Consider the following 20,401-nt stretch of genomic DNA (forward strand, 5'->3'; position numbering starts at 1 on the left):
TTAAAATTAACTAATTTTTTTGAATATTTAACTGAAGTTGAAATTTTGAAGAATTTTTTAATTTTTCTGCTGAAAATCCAAAGTGATTTTTGTTTGTCTAATCAAAAAGAAAAAATAGATAAATTAATTAATTGATTAATAAAAAAGTAAAAAAGAAAAATAAAGAAATAAATAATCATAATTGTCTAATAAAAAAGAAAAAAAATAAATAAATTAATTAATTGATTAATAAATAAATAAATAAGGAAATAAAGAAATAAATAATAAATTAATTAAAAAATTAAATAAATTAATAAGCAAATAAATAAAAAATAAATAATTTAGTAAAGAAATAAAAAACAAATAAATAAATAAATAAATAAAAATTAAATAATTAAAAGTTAAATAAATAAATATGTTTATGAATAAATAAATAACTAAATGCAAATTTAAAAAAATTCAAAATTTAATAAATAAGAAAATAAATAAAGAAATGAATTTATAAATAAATGAAAAATTAAATAAATAACAAACTTAAATTAAAAAAAAAATTAAATAAATAAATAAGTATATAAAATAAATAAATAAAATTGTTAGAATGTCATCAAATAGATGAACATATGTATGCTTTAATAATCATATATTTTAACTTCATTTAACAACTATAACTAGGGTTGCTCAATAATCTCGTGGTTAATTTTGAATCCCAAGCTCCAAGCTCGAATAAAATTAAAGAATAAACTCAAGCCCATCATAAGCATTAAGCCACAAACCAATCCATTCCATTCCCTTCCCCTATATCCGCCACAAAACTCAACCACAGCAGACCGTGGGGTATTAAAAATGGCATTTAATATGCATTCATTAATTCAGTTTTTAAGAAAAAATAGGCAAATGGCATTCATATGAAGCCACATTAGAGACGACGACCACGACGGCCGCCATTGCGTGCGTCCGAGCGACACCTGCACCTCCCCCTTCTGTTGCTTAGCCTTGCCGAGCGAGAGATTAATCGAAGGGAAGTTTAAACTTGATTTAAACTCAATTTACGCTTAATGCAAATATAATTTGTGCCTTACTCAAATCAGCTCTTCACTTATCAATACTGAGAAATCGGCGGGGGGAAAATGAAATGAAATCCATGAGGCAAATATTGCAATGCCAACTTCGATGGCTGCCTTACGCTTTAATAGCTCTATTCTGTAAGATGTCATATTAACAGTGCAGTTGTTGTTCGTATTTATCTGTAGATTCTTACGCTCCTTCCATTTGCCATTTGCCATTTGCCGTTGCCATTGCTATTGCCATTTGCCCTTTGCCCTTTGCCATTGCAAGTCAATCAAGGCGCAAGGACGACGAATCGATGACTCCAAGTAAGCTGAGCTGGCATTCAATTGAATTGTGGGCGTTGTTCGATTTCTCACAAAACTTTGCCGGCGCCTCGCAGATGCCACTGCTCCAGCTTCAAATCCACTCCTCCCTCCTCTCCTCTGCTCTGCTGTGCTGTTATTACATTTGGCTGCCACACGGCAGACAATTTCATTTAATCGTCTTGCAGTTTGTGCGGCATTTATGGATCAATTGACAAGCCAACCCAACCAGAAACATTAGCAACTGCAATTTATTGTGCTGCTGCCTGCCTGACAAAATGTAAACAAGCGCATAAATTTGCATATGCAAGCAATGCGCCCCAACTATCACAGAAGAAGCACATTAGCTGTGTGCTCTAATCGAAATTGATGCGTTTTGAGAGTCGAGAAGACGCAAGCTCAAAAATCAACACTGGACTACAAGGTTTTGTTTTCGAAATAGTGGTTGGCTGACAAACATTGTTTTATTATAAGCAATATTTGTATTCATAAAGATATGCATAGTCGAAATTTTTAACTTAAAAATATAATAATAAACTAATAAAAATTTTAGGTATTGTTTTTTATTTATTTATTTTGTTTACTTTTTTATTTTATTAAAAAAATTCTTTTCTATGGAAATATCTTCAAATTTTAATAGAACAATTTAACATTAATTACGTTTATTCTTTTAATCTAAATTTGCAGCAATGTAAAGATGAATTTTAAAAAACTATAATAAATTAAAAAAATAAGTAAATAAAATATTAATTTGAACAAATTCGAAAATTGATCGTCAATAATTTATAATATAAAAAAATTTTATCAAATAAAAAAATATGCAATCTATTTGTTGAGCTAAAGTTTTTCTTTTAATATATTTTTTAAAATTAAAAAAAAATATAATAAAAAATAAATATTTGTTTTTATTAATTATTGAAATTTAAAAAATATTATATATATTTTTCATATTAAGTTTAGATATTTTAATTTTGCGTGAAGAATATTTTTTAATTATTACTAAGCAAATAATTTTTTATTTCATTAAATAATGTCCCTTATTCTAAATTTGCAAATATGCTCATTAATGGTATTATTTAAAAAATTGTTCCTTCACTTTTGTTCCTTCCCGTTTGTTAATGTCGCTGACTGCACTGCGTATACGTAATATTTGTATTTAACTGTTTTACAGCTGAATAAATATGAAAAGTTGTATTGAAAATTTATGCATAATCTTCAAAAAGCTATTAAAATACCTGATAAATGTCCGTAGCGAGCTTAACGCATTTTCATTTATTTATTTCTTTGATTTTGAGTTATTTATAGTAAAAAGCGAATCGTTGCTTTATATTGTTTACTTAAAATATATTATTTGTGAGCTGTTCAATTTTTTCTGTTTAATAAAATGTTTAATTACAATATCATATATAGCTGATTAAAATTTAATAAAATTCATTAAATTATATAAATAGTTAAATATATTTTGTTTATATGAGCTGTGCATTAGAGAAAAGTCTCACAATTTAAATAAAATTCATTCCTATTTCAATTCCAATTCTATTCATATTTAGAACCCTTTCTCTTCAAGCCTTAGAAATATATTACTATGATGCTCGAGAGTAAATAAGCCTCCCCTCGTATAAGGCAGTTAGGCAAACATATTTTGAGCCTAACTTCTCTCTCTCTCTCTCTAGCCAAGGTCAAGGTTGCGGTTGCGGTTGCGGTTGCGGGCGCTGGCACGCCCATCGATTGTTCAGGCATTTATTATTCAAAAGTCAACTGAAAGCGCACTTTATTATAAGCGTGAAAGTATTTCTACGTGCCCCATTTCGATGCAACGTGCTGCTCAAGGGGGCATAAAACCGCGCATAGAATCGCATTAATGGGTTTGTTTATGCGCTGTTGGTGTTAGACGTGCATTCAGGGGCGCATACGTAGTACATGCGAATTATAGCATAATAAGCAAACAAATTCAGCTGCAGTCGTGCCACATGCTGTGCCCCGACCTCCCCCGCCCACAACACAAGAACTTCATCTTTATCGTGCGCCGTCCCCTTCGCATCCATTTTACACGTACTCTTATGTATATTTTCCGGCTGCTGGCTAAAGCTATTCCGGGCCACACACGCAACTATCCAAGATTATGTGAAATGGCAGCACACAAAAACCTCTCAAATATGTTTGCTATGCATATGAGTAGACAACAACAACAACAACAGCAACAGCAGCTGCTGTTGTTGAAGCATTTAAGTACAACAAAAATTGTTGCTCTTCCATGGCATGTCAGAGTCAGTTGGAGGTTGAGCTGAGCTGACATAGCAAGCAGCTTTTGAGTGCCAGCTCAAAGGGCAATCCGGTTCAAGTGAAGAGCAATCAAATGTGAACAGCAGCAGCAGGAGCAGGAATAGATGCTCGCTGGTCAACTGAGCGCTTCGAGTCTTTGGCAGCTTAACCACTATCAAATCAAATATTTTTATACATTTTATTTAAGCATTCGCCCCAAAATCGTTACACAGTTTGCCACTTAGAGTGTGCGGTAAGCTGCCCAGCTTCGTGGCAATTTGTTTATGTAAAAATTGCGAGTCCTGCGGGGCCGGCATGTTTGTGCAGATGCGCAGCCATTAGATGCAACCAACATGCATCCACACATTCAGCCAGTTGGCCCAACTTGTTGCCATTGTAATCTGCATAAATCCCCGTTAAAGCTGTTGCAACACGCGACAAGCAGCTGCCAGCAGACATTGTCCCACTCCGGGCTGCTGCTACGGCTGTCTGTCACGGTAAATATATCAGCAAACTGACAAAGCCACCAAAAAAGAGAGAGATAGAGAAGAGAAGAGAAGAGAAAGATATAGCTGAAAATAGCAGAAGATATTGTTGCTTTTACAGCCAAACTATTGAGGAAATACTCTGCCACTCCTCCTACTCCTGCCAGCTTCAGCCATCTTCACTCACCTGAGCACTGCCTCTCGTCTCTCTGGCTGAGTGCTTGGGTGAGTGCCTGTGAATTGACAGCTGTAAGCACTCGACTACTCGAGCGAGTTGTTGTTGTTGTCGGCTTCACAATGAGAGTTTGTATTTATTTGTGCTAACATTGAATATTTGATCTTTGATGTGCACAGATTGAAAGCAAAATCGTCTATAAATATTTATGCACTGACTGTGTGCTTGAGCAACAAGCTGAAGCAACATACAGGCATAAAGCCAGAAACTTAAAGGCCGCAGCTTAAGCTTAAGCAGCGAGCGATATTTCGAGCTGATTTAGTGAATTAAATTATGGGAAATTTAGAGTTTTACGGGCAAATAAATATATAAAATAAATTGCAAATATTTTCAATATCAAAGAGAGACAGAAATGAACTTTGCTTAAATATTTATTGAGTAAGAAGAGTAAAAAAATAAATAAATAAATAATTTTATACACATAGTCTTATGAAAACTGTTTATTGCTAAGCAAAGGCAGCTCTGCCTTTATTATATTTAATTACAAAATGTTTGCCATTTAACTGTTATGCCTTTGCTTAGCTAATCTCTGCCAACTTTGGCTACAAAGTTTCATTGCTCATTTAGTTTTGCCATTTGAATTCGAATCCTCTTACATGATTTATTTACCATTACTTATTAATATTTATTTCAAGTGCTCAACTCAAACAAATTGTCACAGGCCAACGACCTAAGACTATTTATCCAGTTTCAATGAGCTTAAAAACATTTCTATGATCATTTTTGCATTGCTTTTGCTCCTTCAAAATTTGCCATTGATTTTCATTTTCTGCTTGAAATTTGTTTAAAGTGCCCGATGAAATCGTTTTAAAATAAATATTTGGCTAAACTGCTAAATGGCTTAATAAACAGCTGCAACTGTTGAATAGGCAACGCTCTTTACAACAATTTAATTAACTAGTTTCTAATTGTCTACGAAATGGAAATTGTCTGCAAATGGGAAAATTCTGCATTTCCTACCTGGCAGAGTGAGCTCACAAGTGCAAGAGTTGAAGCAAGGCAATAGGAAGTATATAAACATGCAGGCCAACACACTCACACACACACACACATACAGACAGAGACCCTGTAAGGGCAGCTGCTTGGTCTCTGCAAAAGCGGCAACAAAATATTTACCATGACTTGAGAGTCTTTGGCCCGGGGCCGAAAAGCAGAGTGCAAAGTGTGTATAAATAAATCAAAGTTTATTTTGTGACAGATACTTTGTGAGGCCACTGTATGCGTGTGTGTGTGTCTGTGTGTGTGTGTTGTCAATGGCATAGAGAGCGGCTTTGATTTGCACTATGCAGTGCAAATTTCCGCAAGCCAAATGAGAATGAGAAAAATGAGCTTTGTATTCGAGTTGCATGCGCAAAGCAAAGGGGATGGTGGGGGAGGGGGCGGAACGGGGCTAGGAAATATTATGAATGCGCAATCATATGGCTGACAGGGCCACAGGATAACAGCCTGCCAGCAACAACAACAACAACAACTGTTCAGGTGACAAACACACACACACACACACACACACACACACACACATGGACACATTGAACTACAGACAAGGCCGTCTCACAATGCAAGTTGCCAGCGGATATGAAAAACTATTTTACAGCTGCTTTTGTGGCCACCTCCATTTGTCTATGTCTGCATGTGTGTGTGTGTGTGTGTGTGTGTGTGTGTGTGTGTGCGTGTTTAACTTTTCACATGAGTACACGAGTACCTCGCTTGCTCTCCCTCGCTCTCTCTCTCTCTCTCACTCTGTGTGCATTTTGTATATATGCCCAATGGAACCTTTTAATGCTCCCTGACTTTGCCTTTTAGAGGCGCCATTCAGCAAAAGTTTTCGCAGTTTTATTGCCCATCCCCATTCCCATCGCCTTTTGATTTTAATTTATGATTCCAGCTGCCTTTGCCTTCGCCATATGAAATATTCTTTGCTCCACATGCTCCACAGCTGAACTCAAAATTCACTTCTGCATGCCGTGGGCCAATTAAAAAAAAAAAAAAAAAAACCCAAACTGGTCGAGACTTTAACTTTGTGCTGAACAAAGTTGTTGATATTCTATTTTTATTTACTTTTGGCTTTTTTTGCCAACCATAAATTGCAAGAAATTAATTATAATTAAAATTGATTGTAAAAATCTCTTAAAATGCTTCGCTTTTAAAGCATTTTTTACCTTGAACCCATTGAAAATGGGAAATCAGGGTATAATGTTTTTTTTTTTTAATTAATTAATAATTTAAAATATTAGATAAATAAAGTGAATAGACTGGACGACTATTCCAACAGTTTTTTGTGTTTATAAATTTAAATATATAAGTGAGCAATTTATTCATTGCTTTATTTATTATTATTTATTATTTTATTAATTAAATAAATATGTAAAGCAACAATTTATTCATTACTTTATTTATTATTATTTATTATTTTATTAATTAATTTGTAAATTTAAGTTTAAATGAATATTATATTAAATTAATCTGCTAAAAATTGTTGTTTAGAATTTTATGTTTATTTAATAATATATTTGTATTCTTTAATTTCATAAATTAAAAAATTATAAGATTTTCTAAAACTATATAAATTAATTAAAGCATTATATCTACTTATTAGAAGTTAATTTTAATTATTTTGGCTCATGTTTTGCAAGAAATTTAATGCAAGAAATAATATATAATAGGCTAAGGTATTCTTTAAATAAATTTGATTTGTTTTATGTGAAATTTTCAATTGCTGCAATTGAAGCTTAAATTTAGTTAGCAGTCTCAATGTTTTTCTTTCTCTGTCTCTCTCCCTCTCTCTCTCCCTCTCTCTCTCCCTTTGTCTAAAGGACAATGGTAATAAAATTATTGAATCAAATACATTTCAACAACTGCAGCTGCAAAGGACAACCTCCTTCACATACACACATATTATATATATATATATGTATACGTATATATACGACTCCCAGTGAGAGCTTCTGCTGGGGCCCCGGAACATGCCGAACACATGGTTCGTCCTTGTCGAACAGGGTCTGAGGCTTACTGCCATGCATTTATGTTGTTAACACGTGTTCAGATCGCAGGAGCATAAAGCTAGAGTAGTTTTGAATATTCTCTATGGCTTCGCATATTCCAGCACTATTGTTATGCAATGTTTTGATAAATTGCTTCCAAACTCGGCACAGCGGGTGCTCCTCGTAAAGCGCGAGTGCTTAGGAGTGTGTGTGTGTGTGTGTGTGTGCGGGTGTATGTGTGTGTATGCTTTTTAGGTGCATGCAACCGGCAACGGTTTTTGCCTGGAATAACATGCCTGCACGTGCCGCTCTCTTGGCTTGAGCCAGCAATTTGGCTCGTTCTTGTTTACATTTTGCGATTTCTGCATTCTGGCTTAGGCTGTGCAGCCAAACTTTGTTTCCATCACTTTTGCAAATTGTTTTTAGCTCAGCTTTGCTCAAGAACAATTTTTGTGGAATTTGCGAAGCACAGCTTTAGGAATGTCTGATAGAGATTTCTGATTAGGCAGATTTGAGATGAATGGAAGTAAACTGATCTCGTGATCTTCTGAAAAACTGTGTAAATTTTTAATCAAGTGAATGGTTTCAAATGAAATAACAGTTGAATAACAGCGAATGAATAACAGTTGTTGGCTTGTAGCAGGATATAGATGTAATAAATATGTATACATATATTCTGCTAATATAAAATGATATGACAAGAGAGCGTCTCATTATGACGCTTCATGAGAGAGAGGTAGAGGGAGAGAGAGAAAAATAAATGGAGGGAGAGAGAGAGAGAGAGAGAGAGAAAGAGACATAGAGAGAGCGAGAGCGAGAAAAGAGGGAGAGAGAAGCGAGAGAGATAGAGAGAGACAGGGAGACAGTGAGAGACAGAAAGAGACAAATATAGTACGTCTGCTGAGATCCTAGTTAATGTAAACCTAATTGATATGGCTCAAAGCTATGGAATTTTCGATATACATAGTAAACTCTCTCTCTCGCTCTCTCTCCCTCTCTCGCTCTCTCTCTCTCTCTCTATATATATATCTCTTTCACTTTCTCCCTCTCTCTCTCTCTCTCTCTCTCTGTTTATCCGGCTGAGATGTTTGTTCATATGTATTAAATCAATACCAGAACTTGGAGCATACGACTTGCCTTTCACTTCATTATATATAAAGAATAGCTAAAGCTACTCTCAGTTGATCTCTTACAAGATTTTAGTACTTTAAATTCCGCCCATAGATCTATGAAAATAAATAGTCAACGTGAGCCAAAGTGGTATCACACAGTCGAGCATTGCCGACCTGCTCACACCTCTGTTTTGCTTTTCAACTTTAAAAATTGCGAAAAAGTCTCTCGGATTGACTTCAATGTGACAAAAGCTGTCAGTCGAGCTGTGGCACGGGAGCCGCAATGCCAATGACCTACGGCTGTGTTTTTCACTTTGGCTGGAAAAGCGGGAGAACATATTTATAAACGATTTTTGTAACGCCCAAATGTGTTTCCATTAAAATACAATCTGCTCTACAGTCAGCCAACAACTAGACGAGCTGTGGAGCCTCTATGAGTAAACACTTGAAACCGCCTTCGTCGTAGGCGGCGCATTTTCGGCTCCGCTGTGCCGGCAAGAGCATTAGCCTAATTGGCTTCCGTTTTGCCGTCTAAGCCATCTAAGGCGCGCTCGGCTAATAAAATTGTTTCGGGATTACATGCATACTTAAGATTTTATCTCTCTGTATCTCTCTCTCTCTATCTCTCTCTCACTCACTCATCTTTGGCCTGCTATATTTAACCTTTTGGTTTTTCTCTTTTTGTTCTCGTTTCAGTGCTCCGGCATAAAAGGTAAGCGGCCCACCTACATTTCAAGCCTTTGAAATGGCGTTTAGTGTGCGTGTGCGTGTGTGTGTGTGCGTGTGTGTGTGTGTGGCAGTTAGTGAGTGCCACAGCTCTTGTGATTGTCCTTGCCCAGCGAAATTGGATTAAATATTTTTTGGTGGCTTAAAAGCCAAGCCAGGCCGTTAACACCTTGACTTGGCTGTTAATTAAGCAGGCCGTTAAATGATATTATGTCCCGAGGGCCGAGTCCTTTTTGGTAGCTTGATTTGTCAATTTGGTTAATTAGCAGCCGCTCGAGACATTAACGCCATTAATTAACCGATCTCCTTACGGCCTCGCAATTCGTTCATCAATCGAGAGCAGAGCCCAAGCTCCTTAGTTGATTAACTAATTGAAATTAATCAGACACACTTGGAGTTGCTTTAAAGAGCAAGCCGAGAGTCTTTGAGCCGCCCAGAGTCCTCCTTAGTGCTAAATCCTCACCTGAAATGCCAAATTATGCCATTTGCATGATGCCACAACTCAGCTGAAAATCCACGCATGAAATATGAGCATAAAGAGCCCTTGCTGCAGTCAAACATGGACATAAAAAGAAGCATATATAGAGGTATATATGTCTATACATATGTATTTGTGTTTCAGCAGGAGTCGGAGGGGAACTGGGCATTTGGCGTGAAGCGCGTCAAGGCGCACAGCATAAAATCACATTTATACAGTCAAAGCATTTATGCTCCATTATGCTCTTAACTTTCGCCTGTTGGCTTTTGTTTCCATTTTGGTAGTCGCCATAAAAAACACTCTCAAAAATATGAAAACATTATGAGACCATCAAACCGTCTGCCTCTGTGTGGGCTTTGGCCACATATACGAGTCAGCAGCAAGGTCAAACGCATTCCTTTTGGCTCGGCCAGCAGCATATGGTTTTATGGCAACACACACACATACATACATTCATACCAAATGCCAAATTATGCCAAATAAAACGAGTGCTCAGACAACAGAAGAGAAATTGAAGTCAGTGAAAGCTTTAAGTGCGACAAGCCAAAAAAAAAAAAAAACAAAAGGAAAAAAATATATAAAAAACCAAAAACAAAACCAAAGAAATAAAAATATTTGTGGCATATTGGAGTCATGCTTGTGGGTGTCTAACAGCAAAATTCGCTGAAATGTTTCTTATAATATGCCATAAAATATCGTAATGGCAGTGCAATAAACTTTTTAAAAGTGCTGCCAAATGTCATCATGCGGCCATTTTGTAACTGCCAAACATATAAAAATATCAAAATCAGAAGATATTTTTGCCAGTTCTGTAAATCAGAATGGCAAGTAGATGCCAAATATGAACTAAAAAATGCATATATATATATATATATATATTTAAATGCCAGATATAAACTAAAAACAATATATATATATATACATATACATAAAATATTATGGTCTTGAGTTAACACCTCCAAATTTGTCAGAAATATATGTACATAAATAACCATAAATATCTCCATATATAATATTAATATTAATACAGCTTTTAAGTAGATAAATTATTGTAATTCTCTGTTTAGCGGTGCGCAAAGCTGTAAATAAATATATTTTATAATATATATATATATATATGTATATATATATATATATATATATATATATATATATATATATATATATACATATATATATATATATATTTTGCTTATAAGCTAGTAATTCTAAAATATTTTTAAAATATAATTTTATTCTTCTTCTTATATTTATGATTTTAAATCTATTATTTCTTAATGTTCCACATTTTGTTTTTTTTTTAATGAAATAATTACTTAATTTGTACAATCTTTTTCAACACTATTTTTAATTATAATTTCTATATTATTAAAATGTATTAATAGATTTTATTACACATTTATAATCATGAGAATACCAAATATTTTTTATATTTTCTAGATATATTTTTAGTAAATATAATTTGTACATTATTAAAATGTATTAATAGATTTTATTACACATTTATAATCATGAGAATACCAAATATTTTTCATATTTTCTAGATATATTTTTAGTAAATATAAATATAATTTATATACATACCATAGAAGAAATCTTTAACAGCTACTAAATAATCTCTAAGAGAGTTATTCATATACATCGTTATTTTATTTATATTATAAAATATATATTAGTTATTTGTATAATAAGATTTGGTTGTTTTATACTATGGCAATAACATAGGGACTTTAACTTTAAAAAAAACAAGTAAGAAGACTCTAGTCGAGACTGCTCGACTAGGAGATACCCTGAACCCTCCATTCTGCCAGCGCTCTGCTAACTGCGCAGTAAGCAGCGACTGCGCTTGGGCTGCGCTGCAGTGTGGGCAATAGTATGAGAATTTTCTTGGTGAATAACTTCTTTTGTAAACACACGATCTTAATGAAACTTTCAGGACGTAATTATATGGTCAAAATGTGTGTACATTCCAAAGCACAAGTCTCTAGTACTTGAAATACGTTTTTTACAAATTGGGGGCGAAGGGGGCGTGGTATCCAAAATCTGTTGATGATAAAATGTTTGTATTCATCATATATATATACACAGTAAATCTGAAGTCTCTATGTCTAATAGTGCTCCAATGAGGCTCAAAAAACAAAATCAATTTTTCGATTATTCTCGATAAAAAAGTTATCGGATGAGTTATCGAAAAAATAAAGCAAACTCGTACTGCGTATGGTATACACGAGTATGCACAAAAAATTTCAGCTCTCTAGCTCTTATATCTTCTGAGATCTCGGCGTTCATACGGACGGACGGACGGACAGACGGACAGGGCTATATCGACTCAGCTCGTCGTGCTGATCAAGAATATATATACTTTATGGGGTCTGCGATGATTCCTTCTGCCTGTTACATACTTTTACACAAAAACATTATACCCTGATTTCCCATTTTCAATGGTTTCAGGGTATAAAAACAAAATAACACAAAATTCTGCAAAGCAATGCCATTAAAAATGTAATATTTAATCATTTAATGTCATCAGTGAGAACCATATAAAAACGCGCAATTGCAAACTTGATTTTAGGCAATGCCCAAGTCATACATTGAACTCGTCTATATTTCAACTTGTTGGATCTATTCCAGCTAATGCAGTTCACAGTAAAGTTACGCCAAATATTTCGCAAGTCAAACTTCACTTTGGAATTTGTGGATGAAATAAATGGAATTGTGCGAAAAGTAGACAGTGCAGACATACAGACATGCTCGTCCCGATATCTATGTATATTTGATTAGATTGTCAGCAGTTGAAGTCGGGCTGATTGCATTTGCGAGTGAGCGTTAGCATCTGCTGCTGCTGCTGCTGCTGCTTGACACATTTGCAACATGAGCTTGTGGCATGCAAATAGAGCGGACGAGGATGACGAGCATAAGTAAAAATACAATACTTAAGCAGTTCCACAAGCCATGCTCGACATGCTGGCGAAATCAAGTGGCTGCTGAGTGCCGACTGTCGAGTGTTGTGGGTGTTGCAGCTAAGTGTATGTGTGTGCGTGTGTGTGACACTTGAGAACAATGGCGCTTGAGTGGCCCGCTGTCTAGAGCCGCAGATATTTGCGCTAGCCGCGCTATTATTGACCTTGTCAGTGTCATCATTGATGGCGTGTGTGATTACTGTGCCCTAATATCACACTTCAGCCACTTGAATCGTTGCCCTTGATCGTACTCGCATTCGCAGTGCTGCAGCATCGCCAATTTCTAGCCCATCCTCCGGCTCATTATTATTCAATTGCTGCCACAGACACGCGCTCAGTCAATATGAAAATATGAGTAAAACCAAAAAAATAAAAAATAAAACATCATGCCATTAATCATTTGATTGTTACCACAAAATCGTAACCGTATTAACATTCAATTAATGCAAATCGATTGAGATTTTATTGCTCTGGCGGACACCAGATGCTTTTGATATCATTTAATGCTATTAATTATGCCAGCAATGGGAATTCAACAAGGAAAAATCAAAAATAAAATAAATAAAATATATTCAATAATTCCAGCACCTTCTACATAACTTTTTAGAAGCAGACAGCTTTAAAAAAAAAATATATATATAAAAAAAATGGCTGTAATAATATTTGTATTTACTTTTTATTAATATGGTATTTTAAGTTGCATACTTAGACTAATTAATATGGACAAATATTATTAGAGTAATAGGATGAAATTTAAATGATTACTTGAAATATAAATAGATATTGAAAAAAAAAAAACAAACAAAAAACAATAATAATAATAATATTAATCAAAATAATAATAATAAAAATAATAATAATATTAATAAAATAATAATAATAAAAATAATAATATTGATAAAATTTTACTCAACTTTTTTTTAACATTCTTCAGTAAAAAATAATTATATAAAAATATATTATAAAATATTAATGAAAAAAACTAAATTCAATTCAAGATATATATAAATATTATATATTAAAGATTCTTCCATTAACCAATCCACCCCATTTCGCCACTTTCCATTTAGTCCAGGGTATGCAATAAAACATAAGCTTAAATTCAAAATATGCACTGCAATGCAAATTTTTAGAGAGAAAAAAATAAACACACGCGTGTTTAATGAAATGCAAATTTTAATTAAATCTGTAATTATGCGCAAACATTATTTGGCCAACCGCAAATGTTAATTTAGCAACATTTTCAAGTAATTAATTAAAGCGTAAACATATTTTTTGGTTTATTAATAAATGAGCACAATTTATGATATTTGAGTTAATTGGCAAATATTTATATCGTTAAGCTAATCAAATAAAAAATTATGAAAGTCAGTCAAAGAAATGTTTGATGAATGTATTGTTATTAATTTTTGTATTTTTTAGGTAAAATTACTTGAGTAATTAAATTGTATTGATATTATTTTGAAGTCATATTCCAGCAATTATTTGAATTTGTTGCTGAATAAATGAGACATCATTTAAGTTGCAAATCAAATTCAAACATATTTCAATAAATGTTTAATTTATAATTAAATGGCAAATCTTGTTAGGTTAATACCAACTTGGCCAATGGCTAATACGTGGTTCTGGTCTGGTCAGGCAACAAATTGATATGATTTCTCCGATTTTCCGTCTGACTTTGCCCACGGGCCACAGCCAGTTCATATATTATTCCTTTGCGGTCATTGTTTTAAAGCTACATAAATTGATTCCCATCAATTGATTCAACTTGATTTTCCAATCAAATATGCCACGCGTCCAACCGCATTGGCTATCATTAACCCACAGCTACGGATTCGCCTGGCAGCTATGCCAGATTACAGTTGCAGTTGTAGTTGTCCATTTGGGGGTCTGTTTAAATATTCCGCTTTGCATGCCCTGTAAATGATGAGGTGATGATGTGAGATGGGGCATATACTTATTTTATTTATTTATTTTTAATTTACTTATTTATTTATTTATTCATTCATTTATTTATTTATTCATTCATTTATTTATTTATTTATTTACTTATTTATTTATTTATCTATTAATTAATTTATTTTTTTTTATCTATTTATTTATTTTAATTTTAATTAATTTATTTATTTATTGGTTTATTTATTTATTTATTTATTTATTTATTTATTTATTTATTTATTTATTTATTTATTCATTTATTGATTTATTTATTTATTCATTTATTTATTTATTTATTGACTTATTTATTTATTTATTTTTCATTTATTTATTGATTGATTTATTGATTGATTTATTTATTTATTCATTTATTTATTTATTTATTTATTTATTTATTTATTTATTTATTTTTGTATTTATTTTTGTATTTATTTATTTATTTCTTTATTTATTTACTTATTTTTTTTTTATTTATTCATTCATTCATTTTTTTATTTATTAATTAATTTATTTATTTTCAATTAGCTATCGCAGCTCTTTAGTACTTGAAATAAAATACTCTAGAGTTTTTAATTTTTACAATATTGTCATCAACTTTCTAGCGCATCTCTTGGTCAGTCATGCCTTACGCATTTATATTTCCTTCAACTTTGTTTCGTTTTTTCATTTTGTTTGCTATTTACTGCTCTTTTATTATCAGCGCTGAATCAATTCATTGACATGGCAATGGGTTCATTTGTGCTCAGGTTGTGTCTGACACGCATCATCGCTCGGGCGGGTTACAATAAAAAGGATTTCTATATATGTACATACATATATCTGTCTATGTATTTTGTTTTTCCCTCGGTTTTGCTTCATTTTATCGGACAGCAAAGTTTAGCCGCATGATTGCGTTCAATTTGCAGTTTGGCAGCCGTCATTTATGTGTCCGCCATTCGATTTAAAGTATAGGTAATTCGGGATTCCAGTTTGTATGGATCTCAGCAGCCCGGGGATATGTTTAGACTTTTGACAATTGCTCATTATTTTAGACTTTTCCATAGTCTAGTCCATTCGAATTTCATATACGAGTTACCCGGTGAAAAATTTCAGTATATATATATATATTTGCGTTTTGGATAGAGATACGTTAATACGTGCCAAATATGTTCATCAAAGATGTGACCAATGAACTGCGAACCAAGCAGCAGCCTTTGGCCCCCGGCCAGAAGGTGGCGCCCTATGTGGCAGCAGTGAAACGCGGCCCGTACACCCTCACGAACCCCGTCTACAGCAGCCCCCAGGTGGAGGAGATTACCGCCAAGATGCACAGCCACACGTTCAATGTGAAAATCACGCCGAAGCCGAACCACAAGTACCATCAGCGTTTGATCCCATCGCCGGTGCCCAAGTCCAAGGCGAATCGCATCAAATCTCGCTCCCATCTGCTCATGAACGAGCAGCGGGAGATGTACAGGCAGCATCGCGATCGCCTGGCGAACATCAAGGGCAAGGTGAACAGCTGTCTGCCGCCGCCAAAGATCAAGCTGAGGGAGGGCAACTGCATGGAGCTGTCCTACATGGAGATGCTCACCGCGCTCTATCGGAAGAGCAACAATACGCTGCGCACCTTCACCAAGTCGCCGGATCGGCTGGCCACCGGCCGTTGGCGCAACACGAGTCTGGCCCGGGAGAAGGAGCGCAATCAGCTGGAGAAGAACAAGGTGCTACACCAGGGCGGCAAGCTGTTCGATCCGCATCTGGGCAAGTCGCGCCGCTCCAAGCCGAAGGTGGCGCAAGCGTTTAGCTACGAGGTACCGATGCATGTGCTCCATCGGTACGAGGACCTGATGAACATCTGTGATGTGGGTGTGCTCTGCAAGCTGCTGCGTCCACAGATCTACATGGACTTGGAAGTGATCGGCACCCGGATCATGGGTCGCCTGGCCATACAGCTCTTCACGGAGGCCTGTCCCCAGGTCGTGCTCGAATTTATGCGTGTCTGCACGCACCAAAGCTCACGCAGCATTTGCTTCACACGCACCTTCTCGCCCATCTGGCTGGAGGGTCACATTGCTCTCGATCCGGAGCGCAGCATCGACATGAGCAACATCGAGCACGACTTCGAGGTGCTCAACCATGGCGTCGACGCGGGCATTCTCTCCTTCCCCAGCCGCTATGTGCGCGGCAATGCGCGCACCGAGCTCAACTTCACCATCAGCTTCAAGCCGCTCTCCATACTGAATGGCAAGCGGGTCGCCTTCGGCAAGGTTCGCAAGGGTTTGCAGCTGCTGGAACGTATTCACGATGCCACCGCGCATCTGGCCAAGAAGCACGAGCTGGTTGTCATCAAAGATTGCGGCGTTCTCTGAACTACGCGCCGCCATGCACAAGGAACAAACAAAAAACAAAAAAATCAAAATAAAAAAAAATATAGGAACTAGTGGTAAATTCTATAATAGAGCTACGGCCTGGGCTTCAGATCCCATACACCGACTCTATTTGTGTTATCTTATTCATATGACTTTATTTTTATGCCAAATATAAAATTAGATGTATAGAGATATATAACTTTTTTTTTTCCTTATATTCAGTTTGCAGTTTTGGGGTTTATTTTCCAAGCTTTTCTGCGGGCAGAACAAGTCTTCAGCTAAGCTGTCTGAAAGCGATTTTAAATATATACTCTTAAGAAAATATCCATATTAGTATAGCCTTTACTTCTGCATTCTCTTTACTTCTTAGGGAGTGGAGTTTTCATAAAATCGAATGGTATTTATATAGAGACCCAAACTCCTCTTCAGGTTGCATTTGCGCTCAATCGATTAGACTTCTTCACAGTGCAAACTTAAATATATTCATTATCAATATTTGTTCTTAATTTTTTATTATATTCCGAAATATTATTTTTATTGTTTTATTATTATATATAATTATATTATTTTTTATGTTTAAAATTTATAGTTTTTATTATTTATTATTTAATAAAACATTCATATAAAACAGTAATAATAATTAAAAATAAAAATAATGAAAATTAATATAAGATAATATTTATATTAATTTTCAATATTTTATTATTATTATTGTTTAATCATTATTATGATTTAAATAATAATAATTATTTTATAATTATTTCTTCAAGCTCAATTGCAATCATTAATTTATTTATTTCTTTATTAAATCAATATTTTACTAATTTAATATTTTTAATATTTTAATTTAATATTTTCAAATCATTATTTTAATAAATTAATATGAAAATAAAATATTTTTAGACCTTAGCTTAACTCAAAAATGTCTGTAAAAAATAAAAACTAATAACATATAAAATATTAAAATATAATTCCTATTAAAAACATATCGAATATCATACAAAAATTAAAAAATCTCTTTATAGTTCTACAATTTTTGTTAGACAAGTTAGCATGGATTTTATTTTCACCTTTCCAACATTGCTCTGCTGACAGAAGAAATTTGTTTAGTCTTTCATTTAATGTCGTTTGCCTAGCTTCGATACATATTTTTATTTTTTGTAAAAAATTGATTTTCTATTTTTTGTACTGGCTACAATTTAATCGTAACCTCTTATCAAAATATGGTGGGCGATGGCTTGAACAGTCCCCGACAGCAGGGCGGCAAAAAGCCGACTTCTGCCGACGATAAGCATCTGCCGGACAAGTACATGATGCGCAATACGCGTGTCCTGAGCATGTGCAAGGCGCAGCTTAAGGCGCTGCCGGAGGAGATCGTGCAGACGGCCTGCGAGGAGCTGGTGAACGTGGTGAACCTGGAGGACAATCTGCTGAGCGATGTGCCAGCCGAGCTGAAGCCAATGAGCGATCTGCTCACCGATCTGGGCCTGGCCAAGAATCAGCTCTGCTACATACCCACATTCATATCGCAGTTCTCGCGCCTGCTCGCCATAAATCTCTCGTGCAACATGATCCGGGACTTGCCCATGGAGTTCGCTGGACTGCAGTCGCTGCGCGAGCTGAACATTTCGCACAATCGCCTGGATCACTTGCCGCCTTGCATTTACGAGCTGGACGCGCTCGAGACGCTCACCGCCAACGACAATCAGATCAAGGAGTTGGACGCCTCAGAGAGTGGCCTGGGCGCTCTGCGCTATCTCAGCTCGTTGGATCTGAGCAACAACAACATACAGATGGTGCCGCCGGTGCTGGGCAATCTGACCAATATAACTGACCTCAAGCTCTCCGGCAATCCCTTTCGCCAGCCGCGCCATCAAATCCTCGCTCAGGGCACCGCTGCCGTCATGGATTACCTGCGTGGACGCATTCCCCTCTAGAAATAGAAATGTTATTTAGTATCTAAGTGATTTTTCATGTATGCAAATAAATTCATATCGTAATTGTATGTGTGGAGGTTTCTTAAGCTCCCACATTTATGAGGGATTTCTTTTAAGGCCTCTCTCCCTCTCTTCGTTTGTGCTTTCTGTTCAGCGCCTTGAGTTGAGCTATTCGTGTGGCGCTCTTTTCACGAAGATCGTTTAATGAGCGACACGACTGACGCTCTCACATTGAGGCTAACTGCAAACGGTCTTCTCTTAACACAGCCTCGCATCCATACCAACAGTGTTGCCAGGTTTTGAGACATAAAAATAGCAAAATCGTCTCTAAAAAATAGCTGAAAATAGCTAAAAAAAATTTTAAAATAGCTTACTAAATAGCTGAAACCTTTATGCATTATGCATTTACTTTAAATTTTATTTTTAAATGTTATTTAATAATGTTACAATTTGGTCCACATCCAAATTATCATCAGAATTATATTTTTGATTAACTGGAATCATTTTTAAATATTTGGAAGGCACGGTATAATCATGGCAGCATTTGCCATTCCTGCGCAATCCATATCTGCAAATAAAACACATAAAATACATGCCTTATGCTTAAGATAGCGTCAAGCGTCTTCAGTTGCATTATGTTTCTTAAATTGGATTTAATTAGGCTAAATATTCGTTCTACTTCTGCGTTGGACCATGGTAAAGATAACAGCTCCAACGCAAACTCAGCCAAATCCTTAAAAACTTTTACGCCACCGGCATCAGTATATTTAAGGACTTCCGCCCAGAACTTGACTGTCTCTGAAGTGTTGTGCCACTCAATGAAATTTATTTTTGCGTATTGCCGCAGAATAGTTTCAATGTTTTTACATTGAAAACATTTGAGGATTGGTAATAACGTACAAACATAATGCCGCCTCCTCCTTTGCACTTTTAGTTGTTGCCAATGGCTCGAAAACAATTTTGTTTTTTTGCCCAAAGGCGCCAACCGTTTTATGTTTTTTTGTCGCGACATGCATTTTTATATCGTGCAATTACGCAAAAACACTGCATTTGCAGTATATACAATACGCCCGCGTGTTGTCCGACTCATCCTCCTTAATCCAATCCTTAAATTCGGTGATTGTTTTCCAGGAATCACGAAATTTCTGCTTATATTTTTTATCCATCACAATTAATGCCAAGAAGCGCGCCAAGAAGAATTAGCGATGGTATAAGTTCACAAGTACGATAAAGTCGTGGTGGTAGTATCGCGCAGATCATTACGTACAATTTGGGACTTAATCGAAAAATGTTTTTTTTTTTTTTTTTGCTTTAAATACTAAAATCAAATAAAAATATTCGTTTGTAAAATAGCTAAATTTATAGCTAATAGCATTTTCAAAATTTTCATAGCATTTAGGGTTCAAAAATAGCTAAAAATGCTATTAAATAGCTAATCTGGCAACACTGCATACCAATACATGCACGAAAGACTCTTCGACTCAACCGAACGGTCGGACAGCAAAGAGAGAGAAAGAAGAGAGCCGATGGCTTGCAAGTTCGTTAAAGAAACGAAGCAATACTCTACTCACTGTTATGGCACGATTG

At 35.1% G+C, this 20,401-nt stretch overlaps 3 protein-coding genes across 3 annotated transcripts in view; all 3 read left to right on the top strand.

Moving 5' to 3' along the window:
• Positions 1–20,401, top strand: part of LOC108657640 (5-hydroxytryptamine receptor 1A) — a 76,880-nt gene that overhangs the window by 27,675 nt on the left and 28,804 nt on the right. Inside the window, exon 2 of the mRNA XM_089260973.1 lies at positions 9,121–9,136. The gene's annotated coding sequence lies outside the window, so the exon portion shown is untranslated. The remainder of the gene's footprint in view (positions 1–9,120; positions 9,137–20,401) is intronic.
• On the top strand, positions 15,513–17,070 carry LOC108655208 (uncharacterized). The gene has a single exon (XM_018106946.3). It carries the CDS (start codon positions 15,672–15,674, stop codon positions 16,875–16,877), a length of 1,206 nt encoding a protein of 401 aa, XP_017962435.1. The 5' UTR covers positions 15,513–15,671; the 3' UTR covers positions 16,878–17,070.
• LOC108655209 (leucine-rich repeat-containing protein 40) overlaps positions 17,978–20,401 on the top strand; it is a 35,362-nt gene continuing 32,938 nt past the window's right edge. Inside the window, exon 1 of the mRNA XM_089260974.1 lies at positions 17,978–18,873. Coding sequence (XP_089117100.1) covers positions 18,101–18,814 — 714 coding nt within the window. The 5' untranslated portion in view covers positions 17,978–18,100 and the 3' untranslated portion in view covers positions 18,815–18,873. The remainder of the gene's footprint in view (positions 18,874–20,401) is intronic.

Source organism: Drosophila navojoa, chromosome 5, assembly GCF_054131105.1.
Source record: "Drosophila navojoa isolate 15081-1374.11 chromosome 5, UAZ_NAV_1.0, whole genome shotgun sequence".
In the NCBI taxonomy this organism is placed as follows: domain Eukaryota; kingdom Metazoa; phylum Arthropoda; class Insecta; order Diptera; family Drosophilidae; genus Drosophila; species Drosophila navojoa.

What these genes read in the sequence shown, in the direction of transcription:
- LOC108655208 (XM_018106946.3), top strand. Translation starts at nt 15,672, where the DNA reads ATGTTCATCAAAGATGTGACCAATGAACTGCGAACCAAGCAGCAGCCT.